General features: G+C 47.1%; 1 protein-coding gene across 1 annotated transcript in view; it reads right to left on the bottom strand.

Annotated features, from left to right (window-relative positions):
* The window catches only part of Cul4a (cullin 4A), a 39,078-nt gene extending 16,329 nt beyond the window's left edge, over window positions 1–22,749 (bottom strand). Inside the window, exons 1-9 of the mRNA XM_051170041.1 lie at window positions 22,562–22,749; window positions 22,155–22,270; window positions 13,184–13,287; window positions 7,647–7,716; window positions 6,363–6,436; window positions 5,594–5,756; window positions 5,072–5,161; window positions 4,146–4,228; window positions 930–997 (exon numbers count right to left, since the gene is read on the bottom strand). Of these exons, the coding sequence (XP_051025998.1) occupies window positions 930–997; window positions 4,146–4,228; window positions 5,072–5,161; window positions 5,594–5,756; window positions 6,363–6,436; window positions 7,647–7,716; window positions 13,184–13,287; window positions 22,155–22,270; window positions 22,562–22,709 (916 nt within the window). The 5' untranslated portion in view covers window positions 22,710–22,749. The remainder of the gene's footprint in view (window positions 1–929; window positions 998–4,145; window positions 4,229–5,071; window positions 5,162–5,593; window positions 5,757–6,362; window positions 6,437–7,646; window positions 7,717–13,183; window positions 13,288–22,154; window positions 22,271–22,561) is intronic.
* Between the last annotated feature and the right edge of the window lie 623 nt (window positions 22,750–23,372).

Genomic DNA, 23,372 nt, shown 5'->3' with positions numbered 1-23,372 from the left:
AACTGGTTATATTTAGAGAGCCCCTCCTACAGCTATTCTGAAGATAACAGAGCTATCAATCTAAATCCTATCCCTCTCCAGTTAAATCACCGTCTGGGAAGAGTGCAGGCCTCTGTGTGCTCATGGTAACCTAGTGTATAGTTTATGAAGAACTAGAAGAGAGCAGACTGAAACTAACTTATGAAGCAATGGCATGAGGTGCAGATGCTGGTGACTCTTATGCAATCAGCATGTGCCCTATGCGTGCGTGGAGATGTTGCACATAACAGGTGTTCGACATTACAGCACACCACAGTGGGGATGGCTCTCTCTCAAATGAAAACCTTCACACAGGCGCGGTGGCCCACGCCTTTGATCCCCACACTCAGGAGGCCTTAAAGTTCGAGGCCAGAGTGGACTACAAAGAGAGTTCCAGGACAGCCAGCTCCACTACACAGAGAGTCCCTGTCTTGAAAAACAAAAGAACAAATGAAAACCTTCCAAGGTAGTTTAGCATGCCAAGCAGGACTGAAAACTACCAGCACACAGTCTTTTTTTTTTTTTTCTTTTTAAACTAACACTAGAGAACTGCATGCTGGCTAGGCAGTAGTGGTGTACAACGGTAATCTCAAGCACCGGGGAGGTGGAGGCAGGTGATCTCTGCCAGCCTGGTCTACACAGTGAGTCCAGGACAGCCAAGCCTACACAGAGTGTAGAAACCCTGTCCCCAAAAGCCAAAAAAGGTCCAAGCTACAAGCCAAGGGTGGTGTGTGCCTGTGATCCTAGTTGCACCACTTAGCCACGCACTCCTTTGGGGGCTAACACACTCATTAAACAAGTGTCACAATAGTTTGTCTTACAAAAACAACAGTTTCTGAAGTTATAGACAATATTTCCAAAGTTAAAGACTAGAACCCCGTTTAAGATCACACATGACTGGGGAAACCTACCTTTCTGTAGAATTGCTGTCAAATGTTCTCCTAACAGCTGCTTCTCCACACAGGCAATCAGTGGTTTCCTGTAAAAGCAAACAAAGTGTCCATAGCAGAGGCTGGTTAGCTACCAAGGTGAGGTAAGTCACAGCAGGCAGCCTACAGACAAGCAGGCAGAGGGATAAAGAACAAGCTTTTCGTCAAGCTGACTGTTAATTATGGCTTTTGCTGATGACTCCAAAGCCAGATTTCATTGCAGTTTATTTTTTCCATCAGACAGGATCTCAATACATAGCAAAGCTGGTGCTGAACACATGGGTTTTCTGCCTCCACTACTCAGTACTGGGCTTATAGTTGGTCATCACCATTCCTGGCTCTTGCAGCAACATTTCTAAACACAACCTGCAGACTAACACAACAGGTCATAGGAAAGTCTAGACCGGTTGGCAGTGAGCACTGAGGAGTCTGCCTGGGTGTGGCAGTGCACATGTGCTGTACACTGGGTTCTGATTATGACCACACCTAGCCATGCAGCCTAAGCCATGCTTATGCCTACTCAGAGTGCTCTGGTCTGTGTTCACTGTCATGCTGACCTGCTCCTGTGCTGAGGCACCACCAGGCCTACCATCCACGGAGTTAAGTATTTTCTGTGGCAAACTAGCAACTCTCTCATAATTTAGACCAACCGCTCTCCTCTATCACTGGCCACAATCTTGCTGCACTTACTCTGCCTTCCACTGTCTTCTCAGCATCACTCCTTACCTCTGTAATACAGGAAGTACTGGCAACGCAGGCTTCTAGAGGTTGGCCCTTTCTACTTTTTGTCTCATCGTCTGCTCTAGGTCTGAGAAACTCCTACAGCTCCACCTCAACCCCATGATTACTGGGCAGGATTCTGCTCATGGAAACAGCCTATGAGTCTGGGCACATGAGCACCACACAGAATGGGGTGGTAGAAAATGTGGCCTGACCACTACAATCACAGGTACAGAAATGGTCTTCCTGGTGCTCCCTTTCTGCCCCCAACACTCTGTCTGGAACTCACTATGTAGAACAAGTCAGCTCTGAACTCAGAGACCCACTCCTTCTTGGCCTCCCATGTACTGGCATTACAGGGGCCCCACCACACCCACCACACCCACCACACCCACCACACCCACCACACCCAGCATCGTGGCTTTCTCTTGTTACTCATAACTCATTTTCTCTTTTCAGAAAATGACAGAGAATCTGTTTTATTCTAGGAATGATTAACTGTAGACGTTTCTCAAGCCTTTGTTTTAGAATTTCTAAGGAACACTACTGGGGTTTGGTGCCAAGTACTAGTGTTTTTATTTTTTTAAAAAAGATTTATTTATTAATTATTATGAATACAAGGCTCTCTCTGCATGTACACCTGCAGGCCAGAAGAGGGAATTAGATCACATTAAAGATGGTTGTGAGCCACCATGTGGTTACTGGGAATTGAACTCATGACCTCTGGAGGAGCAGTCAGTGCCCTTAACCTCTGAGCCATCTCTCCAGCCCCCAAGTACTAGTGTTTTATATTGTGCACTGTGGACACACCAGAGGAAACCCTGAGGTGTCAGTTCTCTCCTGCTATGTTGGGTCCTGGTGACCAAACTTGGGTCACCAGGCTTGGCAGAAAGTCATCATCATCTTTTTTTTTTTTTTTTTTTTTTTTTTTGAGACAGAGTCTCACTATGTAGCCCTGGCAGATCTGAAACTTCCTATGTAGACCAGGATGGCTTTGCACTCAGAGATTCACCTGCCTCTGCCTCTTGAGCATTAGAATTAAAGGCGTGCACCACTATGATAAGGAACATTTCAACCTACTTAAATCTCACAGCACTTATGGTGAAAGACAGGGTTATATCCCACCCTCCATGAAAATGGAGTCCAGAGATGGGAGTGGCCCAACACTATCACTTTCGAGGGGAGCCCAGTATGGCCACTGCTTCTCCCTGGTTGCTTCTGCTCAGCCTCCTTTTAACTCATCTCCTTTATCAGATGGGAATGTGGTGAGCATGTCAATCCCCCTGAGCCGCCCGGCATCTCCAGCACAGCTCTGGACTAGGACCATGGCATCCCTCACTGAAGAGAGAACACGCTCTCTTTTTTATTTTTTAAATTAAATTTAATTTATTTTATTTATTTATTTTTTTGGTTTTTCGAGACAGGGTTTCTCTGTGTAGCCTTGGCCATCCTGGACTCACTCTATAGACCAGGCTGGCCTCGAACTCACAGCGATCCACCTGCCTCTGCCTCCCAAGTGCTGGGATTAAAGGCATGCGCCACCACGCCTGGCTTATTTTTTTAATTTATAAAGAACAAGAGTTTATTTAGGGACAGTTCTGGAGGCCCAAGGTCAAGGGGCAGCATCTAAGGACCTTCTGGCTAATGGGGACATGGTGAGAAGAGCAAACCAGGAGGAGGTTGAGAACACGCTCTCTGAAAGGCGCTATTTCTTGAATTCACATGCAACATCTCCTGAGATTCTGACCCCTTCCTTCCTCTTGTCCCCAAACCCCACAAGGACTGGGCTTCGCATGGGTCACCATGTCTCCTTTGTGCCCCCGCCCCGCCCATGTTTCCATGTCCTCTCAGCAGTATGCAATACATGACATGTACAAACACACATGCTCTCTCCCTTTTTATTTCCCTATCTGCTCATCAACTTAAGAGTCTAGAGGAAAAAGACAAATGAAAGAAGAGTGCACAGTATCATAAGAATGGCCTCATAAGACATCTCAGAAATCTTCCTGTGGGGGGAGGAGGGAGAGGACTTAGCAGCTAAGAGTGCACAGTGCTGTCATTGAGGCGCAGAGCCCAGTCCCCAGCACTCACATCAGGTGGCTCGTAACCACCTATGAGCCCAGCTCTAGGGGGATCTCACAGCTGCACTCCTCAGGCACCTGCACATACACATACGTAGCCACACAGTGCACACACTTAAAAGTAATAAAAAGCTTCTAAGTGAAGAGTCTTGTATTCAGTGACATTCTGTCAGGCAAGCAAAGCACCAGATGCTAAGGGTGTCACTTTCCTTGACCAGTCCACTCGTGACAACATGTGGTAAGGAGTACAGTTTGCAACGGCTGAGCACAGACATACTACAGGCAAAGCATGGCCCTGGAAACAAATTGCCTCAGAGTATTGGGTCAATAACCAGAGGTACGAGCTATTCTGATATGCAGCCTGTGAGAAGGAAACGCTCTTGGTGATGGTACTTACTGTGTGCTGTGGTCTAAGTAAGTGATCACTCGGTCTGCTTCCTCTTCCAGGCGCTTACTCACATGGTTAAGGTATTCTGGGACCTTCCAAAAAACAAAACAACAACAAAAAACATTTAACACATCAATGACAAAAACATTTCTCACATTATATTCATAGTTTTCTCATAAAATTGAAAAAAAAAAGCAGCAAACACATTAAATTCAAATAATAATAACTGGGGGTGGGCAGGGTGGGAGGATGTGTGAGAGACAACTGGGTTGAGAATCACCTCTAAAATTAGGGCCCAGGTGCACTCACTGCTTACTACAAAGCACTGGGGGACATGATATACCCTAGTGGGCTCATATGGGGGAGGTACTAGTAGTCCCCGGGAAGTTAGCCCAACACTTACTGGCAACCTGGCACCCAAACATGGTGCTCTCAGAGGTCAGTTGTCCAGGAGTGAGTGGAGTCTTTAGGGCCACTGACAGCACGCTGCAGCTAAACTACAGCCTGACTGGCTGGGCCCAACTTGTAAGTGCTCAGGGCTCCTTCAGGACTGGACTCTAGTACTCAGGAAGCTGCTCAGTGGGCCTGGGGTGACGCTGCTGCTGTCACATGTGCTTCATCACATGTATTATTGGGAGAATTCGCTACCAATGCTTTACACACATGAAATGGTAGACTTTTTTATATTCATCTTTCACATTTAGGATTTACTCCTTATCCTCTTGCTTAGACATGCACTTCTTTGCTACTTCATAAACCACTTAGAGGGAGGGGAAAGCAGGAAGGAAGCTCCTAAGGGAAAGAGTAATTTCTTTCTACAGCAAGCAGTTCACTCCTGAGGACTTGAGGAGACTTAGCAAATGTCTACACATGAAAGAGCGGCAGTCCCAGGGCCCCCAGGGTGGGTTAAAGCCAAGTGCAGTTGCACATCTCACCTCCCTGTCTTGCATCAGCCTCTGGCCTTCTGCGGCATATAGACAGTTCGTCTCTTCCAAGAACTTCAGTTCAAACGAGTCTTTGTATACCTAGAGAATGAGTGGTTACTGATGGGCGCCAGCACAGGAACTTGCCTCCTCAAGCACTTCCTAAGTCAGCAGGCTGCAGCTGGTGGTCACCATGTGCCACTGTGCTCTGGAAAACTTCTACCAGGCCAGAGGCCCTGTCCGCTCTCAATACTGATACTTAGCCTTTGCACTTTGGTACTTGATTTTACCTTTGTTTATGGTGTATTTTCCATGGAAATTAGCATTTTTAAATAGCCATTCTTATCAGCATTCTTTTGTGGCTCCTTGTGTAGTGTACCATTAACCTCCATCAATTTCTCCTTAAGGACTAGATGATCACGTTTCCAACTCATCCTTTTGTGGTCCTATTCCCACGTATATCTCTGAAGCCCATGCTGACTCTGGGGCAGGCACCTGCAGGTGGCCATTCCATGATCAAGACCAAGGCCTCACCTGGAGATCTGAGAGCATGCTTAACAGACTCCGAAGCAGGCTCCTGTCCACAGCCTCACCGCTTCGTTCACGCCCAATCAGCAGCAGGATCCCATCAATGGTCTTACTCTGCACCATCCTGTCGCTGATGATATGGTTCCTAAACAGCTCTAGGCCCATGTCCCTGACAGAGAAAGCAGAACTAGGTTCTGGTCCAGCCTTTGACGCTCTAGAACTTCACTTTGCTACATGTACCAGGCAAAAACTGCTGTTTGCTAATTATACCCAGAGCTTGAAAAGTCTTCTTAGAAATGCTTGTTTGGCCACTCTAGGATGCCAATGTCTCTACCCTAAATGAGGCTGAATCCTAGATAGGTCATGCTGATCATCCTGAGGAGGTAATGAGGTATCTAGTGCGATCCAGGCACCCAATAATCAAATTGCTATTGTCGAATCTTCTGTCTGTGACCCATGGCTCACCATTCTTCTTCAGTGTCACGATTCTGGGAACCACCACGACAGCTGCTCCCCCGGGATCCATTCCTTCTCCCTGCACTGTTCCCAGCAACCCCCTCTCTAGTATTTGGTTGTTTCCACAGAAAACAAATGTGAAATGACTTCAAGTTAACTGTACTGCCTCAGCTTAGAGCCCAGGAGTCCTGTGAAGTCTTTGTGCAGTGAAGGGCACCACTCTCCACTAGAGAGGAGACAGCAGGTCTGCATCAGGCCCAGAAGAGAGTGTGTGTGTGGAGGGGGTGGGGGTGGGGGCAGAGGACAATGACAGACTCACCAGATAGAAGGCAGCATGGAGTTCTGGAGGACATAGGTGCGATCCAAAAACAAGAAGATGCTTCTGATCATGATCTGAAGACCAGAACGGAGTATCACTTACACATCTGTTCCCTCATTCACACAATTATCACATGAGATCAGAGTTTTTGGACCATCCTACATTAGCTGTCTTGAATGTAACAATCACTTCTTGATGGAAAACCCTCATCTTTATAAATTTAACCCCCTTCCTCCCCCTCTCCCCGCCCCGTAACCCATCCTGGTATTTCCATTGAATACAACAGCCCAGACTGCAGGGATTTTTAAAGCACACAACCTCAAGGAACCTGACATTTGATTGTCTCCTGACTGCTCAAACAATGAAGCTTTGGGACAGCTGAATGCTAAGCTCTAGTCTTTCTTGGTTTTTGAGATGGGAGTCTCATGACCTTAAACTCCTTATTTTCCTGTTTCTGCTTCCTAAATGTGGTGATTACAGGCACATATAGAACCTCTATTCCTGGCTTGCCTTTCTAACAATAGGTCTTGCTACACCGTCTTGATGCTCTTGGGCTCTACTGCAGGCAATGTGCTGCTGAAGCCATGTGCTTGCCAGCTCTCACTGACTCTGCCTTCTGATGAGACTCACTAACCCTGAAAGCACTTTCCTTAGTGGACCTTCCTGTTTTTCACAGCCACATGGCTCAAAAGCTCATCTTTAGAAAGCAAGCATTCAGTCTACTTAAGAAGCCACATAGGCTATCTTCTCTCATAGGCCACCAACAGCTGGTGCACATAAAAACTCACATGTGTGGGGCTGGAGAGATGGCTCAGGGGTTAAGAGCACCGACTGTTCTTCCAGAGGTCCTGAGTTCAAGTCCCAGCACACACACGGTGGCTCACAACCATCTATAATGAGATCTAATGCCCTCTTCTGGCCTGCAGGTGTACGTGCAGACAGAGCACTGTATGCATAATAATAAATACATAAATCTTAAAAAACAACTCACATATGTGAAGTCGAATTAGACATATGCACAGCATCCTCCTGAGAACCTGGGGCGCTCTCCTACAAGCACACAGTGGCTGCAGAGCTGGCCAGCACCTCCTCCTATAGGAAGATGAGGAGCTCCCCTTCCCACGCCATGCTACTGCTCAGTGTAGTGAAGGGTCCCTGAGCTCAGGCCTTAAGCTGGTGGAAAAGCAGCTGCTCAGAACTCACCTTCATCTGTCTAGAGCAGTGGCTGGTAAGGGCAAAGTGAGCAGGCATGAGTGACCCAAGGCTGAAGGGCTGCAAACTTACCATTTGTCTGCAGTGATCTTGCCAGCATGTGTTAATCTTCTTTAGAAATAAAACGCTGTCTAGTGAGTCTGTGCAGACCTGCTAAGGAAACTTCAAACACATGGGTCCAGTCCATTTTGCAGCTCTCACTTTAAGCTCAGTATCCTTCCCTGCTCAATGTCCTTCTAGTAAGACTGAAAGGTTAGACTATCGTTTGTACCATGTGCCCCTAAACACACAGTGGAGTCCTAGCTCTAAGGCAACAGTACCAGGCGGTATACAAGACACCCCTACTGCAAATAGGAAGCTCTTACTAGATGGAGATGACTAGGTTGTCAAGAGTAAACATCCGTGGCTAATAAGCCAGTTGACAAACAGATCAACAGAGACCTGCAGCTCCCAGACCGCAGTGTGAATTCCTAGCCTGTGCCCACTGCGCCTCAGTTCCTGTTTGTAGTAACCTACATGACTCAGCCTTGGATCTCTCTCCCGGCTCCACCTTGGCTCTCATCCTCTCCTTTCTTCTCTGCAGGGTTACTTTCTGTTCTTGCCAGCTGACACTAATAACCAGGCCTGCGTGCTTCATCTGGGTGGCAGGATTTCACCCCACTGAGGGCCAGAACTGAACATAACTCTACAATGGACCTACTAGAGCTGGTGTCTGGTGGGGCCAGGATGTTTTACAGTCAAAAAGTGTGTACTGAATAGTAACAGCAGGGAACTGGCAGCTCAAGGGTGGTAGAAGTTTGCCCAGTAAAAACTCAGAACACTAACATGAAGTTGCATCTATGACTAAATTATGCACTCAGCTCAATTCTTAAGTGTGCCTATATATGTTTGGGATTTTGTGTGTGCTTTTGGGACAGTCTCTCTCTAGGCAAGACTGGCCTCAAACACAGCTATCTTCCTTACCCAGTCTTCCATATGTTGGGATTTTAGGTGTTAGTCACCATGTTGTGCTCACATTTATTTTTGAGTTAGGATCTTGACATACTGCCTATGCTGGCACAGAAAATGAAATCCTTTTGCCTTAGTGTCCCCAGAGATGAGATTACAGGCATGTGGCAATATACATGGCATATGATAGACTTAATTTTTTTTTGAGATAGGGTTTTACTATCTACTCTGGCTGGTCTGGAACTTGCTAGCAGTATATTCTATAATTTATTGTATGTATATATGTGTACATGTGTGTAGTGCCCAAGGAGAGCTGAAAGGGGCATTGGATCTCCCTGGAACTGGAGTTACGGATGGTTGTGAGCCACCATGTGGGTTCTGGGAACCAAATTTCTGTCCTCTGCAAGAGCAGCAAATGCTCTTAACTGCTGAGCCATCTCTCCAGCCCCATTTATTATTATTTTTTAAATTTTTAGACACTTTCCAAATGACTTAATTTTTGTTTTGTTTTGTTCTCTGAGACAGGGTTTCTCTGTGTATAGCCTTGGGTGGCATGGACTCACTTTGTAGACCAGGCTGGCCTCGAACTCACAGAGATCCACTTGTCTCTGCTTCCCTGAGTGCTGGGATTGCAGGCACATGCCACTGCTCCAGGCAATGACTTAATTTTTTATTTGTATGTACGGGTATGCTGGTGCCAGTACCCATGGAAGTCAGAGGTATTGCACTGCATCACTTGGAACTTAAGTAAACTCCCTGACGTAGGTCCTGGTACTTGAACTTGGGTCCTTGGCAAGAGCATCACAAGAAATGTGCAAAACACAGTTTTAAAATAAAGATATCAGAATGTGGGTTTCTAGAGAAAGGATTTTTCTTGCCTATTCTCATTTCATCTTCAAGCTTCCTAATACAGAAAAAGCAGTCCATGTAGGTAGAAGCACCAGATGTCCTGTCTGCCACATACTAGCACACGGCACCATGTGTGTCAATGAGTTCAAGTGCAGCGGGCCACCCACACTCAACTCACATGAGGACAGCACACCAGCTCCAGGACATACTTGGTAAGTGTGCCACAGCCAGGCCAGAGATGCACCACATCTTCAGTGAGTCAAGGGTAGCTGGCCCAGCCTCAGGAAGGAAAGAGGAAGCTCAGGAAGACAGGAGAGGTACAGGCACATCTCTGCAAGTGGCCATAACCATAGTGGGTCAGACAGGGGTCTAGCTTCTCACCTCCTAAGTCTCAGGAAGCACAGCCACACATTTAGGCAGTCAGAGCAAAGGCCTATCAGTTCACTGATGAGCATATTACTCTTGGAGAATGTGTCTATGATGGTAAAGTATGCCAGACCACTATCTGAGGGACCCACATAAAAAGTCTGGGGAAAGCAAGACAAAGGTCGGCCACAGGACATTCAATTCAGCAGGCTGAGAGATGCCATGGGCCTGACAATAACCTGCAAAGTTCCTATTAAGCCCATGCTGACCAGGGTGTTGTGTGGCAATGGGCCTTTAAGCTTAAGATGGAATTAAACTGATACTAGCCCATCAGATGCTACCAGGCAGCTCAGGTGTCACCAATAACCAGGGTGAATTGTACCTTACCCAGTATCTCTAAGATGCAAGGGTCCATTGTCAAAGCTCTCTAACAGAAGAGTTCTGTTAAGTAACGCAGATCCCCAGATCAACCACTTTCTGATATTTTTCATGGAAAAGAGTACAGAAGAGGAACTATTACCATAGAGCACAGTGTTGACTCAGGTACTACTTAGCCTACTACAATTCAGTCAATTCTAGGACGAAAGGCTTAAGGCATCACCTTGGTGCCAGAGGTGAGAAATTCTGAGCAATAAAAAGCACAGGTCTCAAAAGAGTCTGTTGTGGCTTCTGCTGAGGCAGCTTCCTGGTGGCCATTCTTGTCTCATTCCAGAGAAGGACAATCCCTGCAAAGGACTCACACCATCCATCAAAGTGAGGGATACCCTTCATGGGACAATCAACACCCAATAGCAAGGATGCTTATGATAGGCCATGAAGAAACTGCCAATCACAAAGATCATTTAAAGAAAACAAAAATAAAGTATTTATTTATATTGGGCTGGAAGAGTGACAGGCCAGTGACCTAACCCCAGAGGGTGTCCACTGTTACCCATAGTGCACTCATTCTGAACCATTGGCTTCTTGGCTTCAGCATCTCAATGCTTCTGCTACAGTGGCTCAGAAAATCATCTTATAGCACTGCTCTGTTTAGGGCTATTAATTACCATTCTCCTCACTAGTCAGCACAGCCCACGGCCAAAACTGGGCAGTGCCTGACCCTCAGCACTTCCCTTCTTTGGCTTCCCTTTCTGTAAAGAAGCCTGCGGCAGCAACTGCCAATCCTTGCCTAGCGGGCTCTTCTCACTCTGCTTGCCTTGGTTCTGCACAGACTGTCCATCGCACCATCTCCCTGTTGGGCCTCCTGTCCACTTAGCATTTCCCTCTGCAGGCAGATGGGTTATCCTTCCTTTACGTGAGGTGCCCATGGCCTTTTGTTACACAAACATCCGCTTTTGTTATCTCCATTAGAGGGAAGTTCTAAGGCTTAAGTCTGTGTTGCTCACAGTACCTAGTATGATGCCCAGTGTCTCCTAACAGCTACTTTGGAAATGTGTTGGCTGGTGGAGGTTCTAGGCTATTCCACCATTCTCTGGTCTTCACACAACAATTTTCTTGAGCTCTAGCTTAGAAACCTGTAAGCAATCTCAGTGGCTTGTATAGCCTAACGAGCAACTCCTTGGTGGCATATCCAGAATTAGCCTGGACTGCACCCCAGGCTATGCACAGCTCTTAGGACACACTTCACATTCTGTCACGTTTGCTCTGTCTAATTACATCCGTTGCGCTTCAAGGCCCAGTTCAGTGGTATCTCTGCCAAGCCACAGCCCTGTAGGGGGTTCTGCCTGATTCTGTTCTGCTGCTGTTAACTTATGTGTCTGGGCTCAAGACATACTATCAGTAAGGACATGTAATGTATTATTAGTGCCTTTTTCTCCTGTAAAACAAACCACAATTTTTATACTCCTGGTTTGTTATCAAGACACAGTTAATTCCATGGCTCCACCTTAAGGCTGTGATTCTTTGGAGGCTGGAAATCAGGCACAGAACAGCTTTTCTATAATCCAGGATCAAGACACTAGGTAGGATTCAAAGGCTTGCTGGATGTGTGAACACTTTGGCCAAGCCCCAGAGTGGGATTAATTGGCAGGAAATATAATTAAAGTATGAACTCAAAAAGTCATTTCCAGGAAAGGGGATTAGAGCAAAAACAATTATGAGTTGACTTTAATGGGTGCTAGCATCCTAGAGCATGGCTGATGACTACTGTGTCATTTTCAGCCTGTCAGGCTCCTCCAGTGCTCTGAATGGGGCAGAGGCTCCATATACCTCACCGGCATCTCCTGAGAGAAGAGTGCATACCAGCAGGTTCCTCAGGGGCCGTGGTCACCATGATCGTGTACAATCCTGCAGTCACTAGCTCATACCACTTGCTGGAGAATATAGAGGCATCCTGCTAAAAGCCATGTAGCAGAAATGGAGATGGCCTCACAAGCCTGCATTTCACCTGGACCACAAGTCTCACTTGGTGTCCAGTAACACTGCTTGCTGCTCTGCAGTAACAGGGTCTGCACACCTGGCCGGACCGAGTTTCCTTTGATGAGTGCCATGGGGCGGGGGAGGATTTCCTGAACCAGGAGAAAAGTCTTGAATAGGCAGCTTCTTAGACTTGTTTTAGACATGAAAGCATGGAGCCAAGGAAGTCAGTGTGGATTTTACACCTAACAGTTTGTGCCCTAAAACTGGCAATGGGTTTGGCGGCCAGCCTGAGGCCAGGTCAAAGAGAGTCACAGATGACATGGCAGCAAACCCTAAGATGCCCTCTTCTCAGCCCTGTGTACAGTACATGCCTGAATAGTTCCCTTCTTATCTGAAGACATAGCCATCACACTTTTGTCTGGTTTTGTACTGGGAAGTACAGTCTCAGACCAGACAGGCAGGCTCTCCTTTCTGCCCAGAACAGTGCACAGTCCACCAGGAGAAACTGGATGCAGCAGGGATCCAAGCATAGGCCTTGGGTTATGCCAGATCCACTATGGACTTATGGTAAATGGGGCCTTGTTCCTGAAGCTCCCCACCTGTAGGAGCCAGGGAAGACCCATCCTCAGATGACACAGCCTTCCTGACACACTGACTGGTGTGAGTGTGTGTCCTAACAGAGTCCTGACAGAGACACCACCCCCCCCCCCAAAATAAGCTGGGTATGATAGCCCTGTTTGTGGGGATTTGTCACATATCATAGAAGATGAATACACATGCTTTTTATTAAAGGACAGAACTTAAATTTTAAGGCATTTTCAGAAATTTCCCTAAATATTCCAATTATATTCAGGAAGTGGAGGCTTTCTGCCCTCACTCGTATCAGTAACTTAAATGCTACAAATTTCACTAAAAAAACATAATGAATTATGAAACAAGCAGGCCATTTGTTCTATAAAAATGAGAACTTAAAACTTATTACTTTAATAGTAAGGATATTCATTAGTTCTGTATCCCATTTTAAAAAGATTTGTGTAATCAACAGAAACATTATGAGGCAAAACAAAAGCAAAGCAAAGAAAGGATATTCTCTGAATGGGAGTATCTGGGCTTGGACGTGGTCTTCACAGACCTGCCGCAGCTGTCTGTAGAGCGTCGGGGACACCTTGTGAGAACACAGATTTTCAACAGCCTACAACAAAGGGAGAAGGAGTGTTTAGTGTGAGTCAGAGTTCTGTGCAAGCCCTGCAGTGGCGATGCCACCTGGCATTCCAGCTACCTACAAGCAAGCCCAAAACCAAGGGCGCTTAGGGCACTTGTGCGGCACACAATGACGGTGACGGCCAACAACAAGGGGCTGAGATTGACAGTATGCTACACCCACCATCCTGGGGGTCCTGCACCTCAAGTCTCAGCTTTGCCCTAGTTTAGCTGTTTCTCTATCAGGCTGCACAACAGTACCAGGACTCTAAAGCAGGTTTGGATCTTGTCACCAATTTCTGATGTAAGAAAGGTCAAGTCGGGCTAAAACAAGGGTCAGTCCTCACAGCAGACTACTATGTGAGCAACAGACTTTGCCAGCGCCCTTGCACTGAGTGCTGACAAGCATGCGCTGTGGTGTCTGAGGCTGCCCATGTGCTCTCTTAAGTATCTCTGAGTGTATTGACTGCTACTGAAACAAAAGCTTCCTGTGGCCCCCGTGCCGTCCCTCTCAGGTGAGTAACACCAAAATGGAACTAGTGACTGCAAGCAGCTGTAGGCCAGGACTCTGCTGGTGCTCACAGAATGCAAATTCATGCAGAGATCCTTGGGCTGGACTTGAAGTCACAGAAAACAGGAGCAAGAAATCATGGACTGGATTCACTGACAAAGAGGAAACAAAGGCAAAGAATCCCCATCCGCCTAGCAAGCACTCGGGAAACAGCCTCACCTGAACGCAGCCACTACAAAGAGACTTATGTGTGGTCCAGGATGACCATGGACTCACAGCAGAAGACCAGAAAGGCACGCTGCCCAGAAGCCAGGAGTTCAGGATTAGAGGCACTTCATATGGCAAGGATGGCCTGGCTCATCATTTATGTACAGACTTGCTGTCTCCCTCCTCCTCTTCCTCACCCCCTTACCCCTACCCAGAGGAGGGGCAGGATATTGGACCCCTCTAGATGCCCACCTGAGAGAAAAAAAATTATAACGCAAAACAAAATCATGACTCAAATCCAGGCAGCAGAAAACTCAGAAGCCTCTCAGGAGACAGGCATCTGTCACTGCCTTCTGAAACCAATCTTGACTCTCAAGAAGATGGAGGCAAGAGCTAAACACACAACTGCTGAGCAGAGGCTGCCAGCTGAGGGCGGCTGTTGGTAGGACAGGCAAGTCAGAGAGGGTATAGTCTCTGCTTCTGTATTGAATTCACTCTCTACTAATGCGTCACTTCCTTAAAGTGGTGACAGGGAATACTGATCTGTCCACCACTTCCTGGGCTTTTTCCACAACAGTTTTAGACAACCTATCACTTAGTTCCACACAAACCCTACTATTTTCCCCTTTACTACCATGCATGGTTGGAATGAACTCTGCGGCCCTGTGTGAACTCCAGCCCAGACCTGGGCTTTCCCTGGAACCTAGGCCAGTCTGAGGAATTTGTTCTCAGGTTAAGCTCCATAGGGGGCCTTCCTCTGAAGTGCACTAGGGTGACCAAAGGCCACAATTCAAGTACATTAGTCACAGGAGTACGTCTTCTGAGTAGTTCAGACATAGGTCTTCAGAAGCGAAGAAAAGAGACCTGTTCCTTTAAAACAACTTATTCAGAGGAAGATGATACAGGGGCGGGAAGCCAGGAGACCTCATCATGAGCTGAAAAAACCGGAATCCAAGTAGCAACCCAGTAAAGAAGGTGCTGAGCAGAGCCATAACCAATGATCCTGCGTTTACACAAGACTTCAAAACAAAATCTCCAGACTCTGGGGAAACTGGAGCTTCCAGCTAAGACCCTATGGCAGGATGTGAAGCACAGCTGGAAACAAAGAGGAGCAGTTGAGCACCCTGCTTGCCTGAGGCCAGAGCCACCTCGCTTGCCTTGGCTTCAGCAGCACTGCTTTACGAGGCCTGGGGCCAAGTCCTCACAGCTGCTCAGTGGGCTGGAGTATGGGAGGTCTCACCCTAGGACACATCACTGCACAAGTGGTATGGAAAAGTACTTTCACTGTTAGGACATCTGAAACTGGACAGTACAGTTGCTAGGCAACAGGATGGTTAAGCTTCAGTAGCAAGATGTATTTTATTAGATCAAAACTTTTGAGTATTTAGGTGCTTGGTGTCATTTTTGCTCCTGGTCAAAATAATCAAGCAGACAAAGAACAGGGAGCACTCTTGTGAGCCCTGGGCACAGGGATCGCTGTGAGGGCCAGATGTTCCAGCTTCCTACCCAGTTTCCACCTGTACACAGGCTCCTGAGTCAGGAAACAACTTGCAGGAGAGATGAAGTCTCTAGGGACCCCAATATGCAACAAAGGGTGTTAGGATTCTGCTCCAGTTTGCCTAGCAACCTGTGATGTCATTGCCTAACCACCACTGGGCGTGCCCCTGCCCAAGAGTACATAAAAAGACAAACCCACCTAGTTCTCTCTCTGACAAACCCACCTAGCTCTCTCTCTCTCTCTCTTTTTTTCACTTTTCTTCTTGAATTTTTATTGAAATTTATCTTTACATTTGCTCTCTCTCTTACTTTCTCTTGTTGTCCCTCTCTCTTCTTGTTTCTCTCCCTCTCTTCCTACTTCTCCCTCGTCCTCTCTTGCTGTTTCTCTCTCCCTATCCTCTGTTTCTCCCTGGGGTCTCCCACTCACTTCCCTGCTCTCCCATGCTCATATAATAAACCTCTCTATCTAATATCTGTTGCCTGACATCTTATTTTTTAATCATTAAAAAAAGGCAACCATTCCAGGGTGAGGAAATGACAAATATCAAGGAAGGAAACATCTAGAAAAGCAGAGGTAACAGTGCCAGAGTTCACCAGAGGCCTGGAACAGTAGTTTTCCATATCTTGCTAAAAACAATAGTCAAGGCACTAAGGAAGGTCTGCTTCAGCGTAGGTCATTTAGCCCTGGAAATAGCAATGCTCTGGCCTGACCTAAGAAATCCTAAAAGCAAGACTTAGGATTTGATCATGTCCCTGTGGTGGGGAGGCCTGGTGGTGGGCACACAGAGGAAGGGGAAGCAGCCAGATAAGACATAAGCTGTGGTCATATGGTGGGGGAGGAGGCTCCCTTCTGTCAGAGGCCTAGGGGAGGGGAATAGGGCAGAAGAGGGAGAGAGGGGATAACAATTAGAATGTAATCTGAATAAATTATAATAAATTTAAAAAATTTAAAGACCACATGGTCTCCAAATAATTTAACTAGGGCCAGATTAAGGCCAGGAATTTATAGTAATCTAAAAATATCTGGCATTCCAGTTAGAATTTACAATGTTGAACTTCCAATCAAAGATTATTAGATTCTCCTTAATAGGGGAGGGAGAACCAACCAGAACCAAGAACAGAGTTAGTGGGTCAGGATCAAACAACCACCATCATCAAGATCCCATGTGTCTGAAGATTGGGCAGAACTGCAGAAGCCTTCAGAGTGACTAAACTGTCCCCTCTAGAGGAAGACAACGTGTGAGGCTCACACCAGTGGCAGCAGTAGCAGGTGAGGCACGGCTGATGGACGATAAAATGCTGAAGACAAGAGGGTTGGTGTTCTTGGGGGTGGGGGTATGAGGGCTTGGAGGTGTCTCAGGACAATCATTATGCACTTAAAATCTTTCCATGAAGAAAATCAAGATGAGGCTGGAAAGATGGCTCAGCAGTTAATAGCTGCTCTTTCTGAGGACCCAGCACCTACTTGGCAATTCACAACTGCCTTAACTCCAGTTCAGGGGATTCAATGCCTTTGGTCCTATGTGTAGTACGTTTGGATATAGTGCATAGATATGCATGTAGGAAAGACATTCACACACATAAAATAACAACCACCACCACCAAAATGGTTCCACTAGGGAATCCCTTCAAACATTTAAGAAAGAAACCACCCCAATTCTATACAAAGAAGAGAGAATCATTTTAAATTCATAAGGCCAACATTACTTTGACATGCAAACTGACCAAAGACATGAGAAAATACATTATGACAAAATTAACAAAATATTAATAACAACTCAACACATTAAAAAGGATAATAGAATGGGCATAGTGGCAGACACTTTAATTCCAGCAACACTCAGAGGCAAGCACATCTCTATGAGTTTGAGGCTAGCCTCATCTACGTAGTGAGTTCCAAGCTAGCCAAGACTACACAGTGACACTATGTCTCAAAAATTAACAAAACAAAACATTTAAGATGTAGCCCAAGCTGCAAGACTCTATACGTTCAAGAGAAAAAAATATTAATAAATATAATCAACAAACTAAGAAACAAACCCCACACAATCCCTTAATAGATGCAGAAATGTGCTTTCATTAAAGTAGGAGCAAAGGCCAGGTGGTGGTGGTGCACGCCTTTAATCCCACCACTTGGGAGGCAGAGGCAGGTGGATGGCTGTGAGTTTGAGGCTGGCCTGGTCTACAAAGCAATGCCAGGACAGCCAAGGTTACACAGAGAAACCCTGTCTCAAAAACAAAACAAAACAAAATGAAACAAAAAAAGTAGGAGCAGAAAGGACCCTCCTATATGGTAGCATCACATCCAATAGCGGTAAAATAAAAAGGCTCCGAGACCAAAAGCAATTCAAGTGGCCAGCTTTCTCACTTCTAACCATTGTCCCAGAGGCCCTGGCCAGTTTGGCAAGGCAATAAGGCAAAGGAATAAGAGGCACAAAACTTAGAAAGGAAAAAACTTTCTAGTTACACATGATTGTCTGGGCAGAAGACCCATGGGATCTACAGAAAATCTGAAAATGGACAAGGCTGGCAAATTAGGAGGACAATTTCAGTATATTAAATCAACAGTATTTCTCTATAATAGTAAGAATCACAAAAGGTCTGTAACATCTGTACAACTGAAAAAAGGAAAACATTGCTGAGAAATATTAGAGAGACTCAACACAATGCAGTCTACTTCTGAGACCGAGTTAGCTCTCTGTAGGTGATCTAAGAGTCACCATTATCTCAAAATCCTAGCTGGTTTCTTGAGGAAGCCAGAAAACAGATGCTAAGATTCATAAAGAGACGCAAAGGACCAAGCACAGCTGAGAGAGCTGTGGAGAAGCATGAAGCTGGAGGCCAGCCCTTCCTGACTTAATGCCTTCCACCCTTCCTGGATGGACAGCTGGGCTTCTCTTTGAGAAAGGCAGGCGGGCAGCACCGTGCCCAACCCCCGGACACTTACAGGGAAAGCACTGATATCCTACAATGCACACAGACGTGCCCATGATAAAGAGCTCAGATCTGAATGTAAAATTTCAACTCTAAATGTCTACAGGGAAATACAAGATCTTCGAATAGGACAAAGAACTGTTGCCTTGCTTCTTTGAGACAGGGTCTCACGTAGCCAGCCTTGAGCTTGTTAGAAGAGGCTGGCCTTGAATTCCTGACTTTGCTCTGCCTGCTGAGTGCTGGGATTACAGAAGTGTGCTACTATTCTCAGCCATGGCAAAATTTTTATTTTATTTTTTTTTAGGTAGATACTAAAACTACAAACACCACCTGCCTTCAAAATGTAAATCACTGTTCTTCAAAGGATATAGATTAGTTAAGGAATAAGTTACAGACTAGAAGGAAATATTTGCAGCACCTATATAGAGCTTGTATCTGGAAGAATACATACTAAATTCACAATGCAATAATGGGGAAATAATCTAAGAAAACGCAGCTGAGTATACTGGCCCATGCCTGTAACCCAGCACTTGGGAGGTTAAGGCAGGAGGATTATCAGTTTACAGCCAGAGGGAGCTACATGCAGAGGAAGACCAGAGTGATGAGAGGAGGTGGGCAAGAAGACAGAGAGCTCAGTGGTTAGCGTCAGCAGGAAGGGAACAGAATAGCAGCGAGCCCATGAAAAGATGCCTAGTATCAACAGGGACTGTAAATCAAACCACAGGCGAAGCCACCAAACGCTGGCGAGAATGTGGAGCAAACAGGCCTTTATATTACCGGCAGAGTGGAAAATAGTACAACCACTTTGAAAAGCAGGCAGTTTCTTATGAATTTAAGCACATATTTCTATATATCTCTGAGATTCTTTCCTGGGGGGAATGAGAACATATACCCCCACAAAAACGTACTCAAGGTTCATAGCAGCTTTGCTGGCAATGTTTCCCACTGGACACCCAAATATCCATTACCTGATGAATAAGCCAACTGTACTAGATCCACACTACTCATTAATAAAAATAATCTGCACTTACATGGCACATAGGAGGGGTTGGAAGAGGGTAGCTGGGGGTAATGGAGGGAGGAAAGGGAAGAGAGAAAGTGATGTTAATTCTATTTCAAGTAAAAACATATAAAAAACAACAACAAAAACCAAAAACAAACAAAACAAAATTGGGCTGGAGAGATGGCTCAGAGGTTAAAAGCATCGGCCCTTCTTGCAAAGGTCCTGAGTTCAATTCCTAGCAACCACTTGGTGGCTCACAACCATCCATAAGGAGATCTGGTGCCCTCTTCTGGCCTGCTGGCTCACATGCAGGCAGAATACTGTAAAATAACAAATAACTCTTTAAAACAAAACAAAATTTTTAAAAAGCCAAACTCTTAGCACCATGTGTAAACTGCAAAACACTATTCTAAGTAAAATCCAGATAACAAAAGCTGACAAAGGTGTGGTTCTTTTTAGATAGTAGTGGCAGGGTATGTGAAAGAAGAGCAGTGGCTGCCACAGGCAGAGATGGGGAGGAGTAACAGCCAGCGGCTGCACTTCTTCGGGATTGATGGAAATAGTTTATATTTTCATGGAGAGGGGGTGATGTGTGTGGAAAACCAACTGGATATTAGGCCACTAAATCTACTGGAACAGCAAGTATGTTAGTGTAAGTCTGGAGGCCCCACACAAGAGGATTACTTTGAATTTAGGGCAGCCTGGGCTACACAGTCAACTCTTAAAAAATAAAACCAACCAACTTCCATTCCCCCTAAAACAACAACAGCAACCCACTAGAGCTCATGTTATACGTACATTATACCTCAAAAAGCTGATTTTAAAAGCTTATCAGGGATGGTGTTACATATGTAAAATTCAACCATGTGGAAAGCTGAGGCAGGAGAATTGCTCTAAGCTACAGGCCAGGCTTAAATACATAGCAAGTCAGCCAGGGCTATGTGGCAAGATTCTCTCTCTCAGAAACAAAGGTGGTGTCTTAGGTCCTGGAGAGACAGCTCAGTGGCTGAGAGTGTGTGAGGAACTGAGGTTGGTTCCCAGTCCCTATGTTAAGAGGCTCACAACCACCTAAACGAAGGCTCCTGAGGGACCCAACACTTCTGGCCTCCGTGCCCTCCCCCATATTTATGTGCACATACCCACACAGACATATACTTAAAATAAAAGTAAACTTTACACAGGTACAGTGGTACATAACTTTAATCCCAGCACCCAGGAGGATCTCTGTGAGTCTGAGACAACTCGGTCTACACAGTGAGTTCCAGACCAGCAAGGGCTCCACAGTAAGCTATATCTAAACAAGACAAAAACAAAAAAGCCCTCGAGTGGGACGGGGAGTCAACGAGGGAGGGGGGCAACAATGGGAATGTAAAGTGAACAAATTAAAAATAAATTAAAATAATAAAAAAAAAGAATGCATGAAGTGAGAAAAAGAAAGTCCTTTCCCTTAATACACAACTCACAAATTTAAGACAAAGAACAGACACATGTAAACCAATCCATCACTAAAGGCCAGTTGTCCCTTACCCAAAATGTTGGGACCACAGTGCTTTGGATTTCAGGTTTTTTTCTTCTGGATTTAATAATATTTGAAATGCATAATGATGTATTTGGGGAATGAGACTCAAGTCTAAATACAAGATTAATTCATACCATATACCTGGAACACAATTTGAAAGTTACTTGCTTTATCACTGCATGTGTGCATGATGTGTATGTGTGGGTGCCTGTGCCCCAGCAAGAGTCTAGGGGTCAGAGGAAAAGTCTCGAGTCAGTTTTCTCCTTCCACCTTTGTGAGGGTTCTCAGGTTTGAACGCAGGTTGCCAGGCTTGTTCCCCAAGAGCTTTTCCTCCTCAGTCATCTGGCTCTAGCTTGGAGGTAATTTCTCTCAATAGTTTTAGCATACATTGTGTTCTGTCTGAGGCCAGTCAGGAGGAGGTGAGGTGTGGATCTTTGCTCATGTAGCCACTAAAAGTTTTGGCCTAGGAATGATCAAGTCGTAATACTTTCCTTTGGGTACCATTACTTACTTTTTGTACTCTCGGTAACATAATTAACCAGGATAAAACAAACTGCTAAGTTTATAAATCTTAGTGTAAGTAATTATATGCTCTGCCATGAACTAAAACATAGACTATCTAGCAAATATTATTATATAAAACCGTGACAGGGTAAAAAAAAAAAAAGTCTGCTTGAAACAGCAACATGTAAATTTGACAGACCATCTTTAATTACAAGTACCTGAATCTGCCTGCAACCTTATTTGCAACAATTAAACTATACAAAAAAAAAAAAAAATGTGGGGGCGGGGGTTAGGGAGACACGGGACCGGCCAGGACTGACAGGGACAGTGAAGCCGTACTGAGTTTAACGTACAACAAACTGGCGTTCTGATAACCCTCACGACTGCTGGAGCCCTGAGCCTCCCAAGCCCCAAACATCGCCCTCCTTTCTTCTGCTGATGGGAAAACTCACTCGTCCTAAGCAGCCTGGTCTAAGCCTCAACACACAGCGCTAATCCAGGGCGGCGATCCACAGAAACACCTGCTGACCGACCGAGGGCTCCGCGGTTTCCGCTGGGGAAGAAGGCTCGGCCCGCAGCTTCCCCCCCCCCCCACCCCCGCTGGCCGGCCTCCCTAGCGCCGGCGCCCGAGACTGAGGGAGGAGGAACCCAGCCCGGTGCTCGCAGGCCCTCGCCGCCGCTCACCTGGTACAGCTCCTCCAGGTTGTACCTGATGGATGTGCTGCTCTGGATGGCCTTGACCGCTTCGTGAAGCTTCCGCCACGTGTCCTGAGTGTAGTTGTCAGGCAGCCGCGGCCTGTCTGTGGGGAGAGAGGGTCAACGGCCGCGCGGGGACAAGACAGGCCGGGGCACCGAGGCAGGGCCCCGGCAGGGCCAGCCGGGAGGTGCGGGATCGGGGCCAGCTGGGGCGCCGGGACGCGGCGGAGCATGAGGTGCAGGGACAAGTCAGGCTGGGGTGCCGAGACGGGACAGTACGGGAACAAGGCGAGCCGGGGCGCGGGGACAGGGCCGGCTGGGCAGCCCCTGGAGGCCCTGTCTGAGCGCGCGACCTGCCGGGCCGCCCCGTTCGCTCCTCACCGGAGCGCACCCACCTCGGAAGTTCTTGATGACCAGCTTCCTGGAGCCGCCCGCGCCCCCCGGTTTGGCAGGGCCACCGGCCAACGTCGCGGGCTTGGTGAGGCCGTTGGTGCGGCCCATGAGAGCCGAGACGCTGCCCTTCCGAGGGCCCTCGTCCGCCATGGCTGGGCCGGACGCCGCCCCGCCCCGTGCCGCCCGGCTCCTCCTCCTGCCCTGCGCCCCGTCCCTGCGCGCCCGGCTCCTCCTCCTCCTCCTCCTCCTCCTGTCGGGCTCCGCCCGTGAGCGCCCGGCTCCTCCTCCTCCTCGCGGCCGGGTCCGCGCGCCCCAGGGCCAACCGCCGCGGCGCGCACTGGAATGATCTGCGCCAGCGCGCTGACTCCGCCCAAGGAGGGCTCGGGACGTTCTACAACGAATGCTCGCGAGAGGGCGCCCGTGAGACCCCGCATCGAGTGCTTTCAAACGTCACAGCGAGGGCTGGGGGCGCCCGGGCGAAGACTTGGGCGCATAGAAGCACCCCGCAATCTTGCCTCTGGGGCCACCCCACACCTAGGGCTCAACAAGACACCAGGCGCCGAGGGTTGGGGGCCGGGATACTCCACACCCATTGATCTGGGATGCCCCAGTGAGGAGTGTGGGAGGACTCAGGAACACCTCCACTGAGGACTAGGAGTGCGCGGGGATGGGTTCCCAAGTGGGATCGGGACTTTTGTTCTGTTTGCTTGAGCATGTGAAAGGCAGGAGCATCTCTGCACTGTTAGGATTGGAGAGCGGGTCATCCTCATCCAAGAAGGGGTGAAAGGTATGGGGGGAGGCGGGGGGGAGTCA

This window comes from Acomys russatus, chromosome 27, assembly GCF_903995435.1.
Source record: "Acomys russatus chromosome 27, mAcoRus1.1, whole genome shotgun sequence".
Taxonomy (NCBI): Eukaryota; Metazoa; Chordata; class Mammalia; order Rodentia; family Muridae; genus Acomys; species Acomys russatus.
Note: the sequence above shows the minus strand (reverse complement) of the source record. Positions and strands in the feature narration are given on the sequence as shown.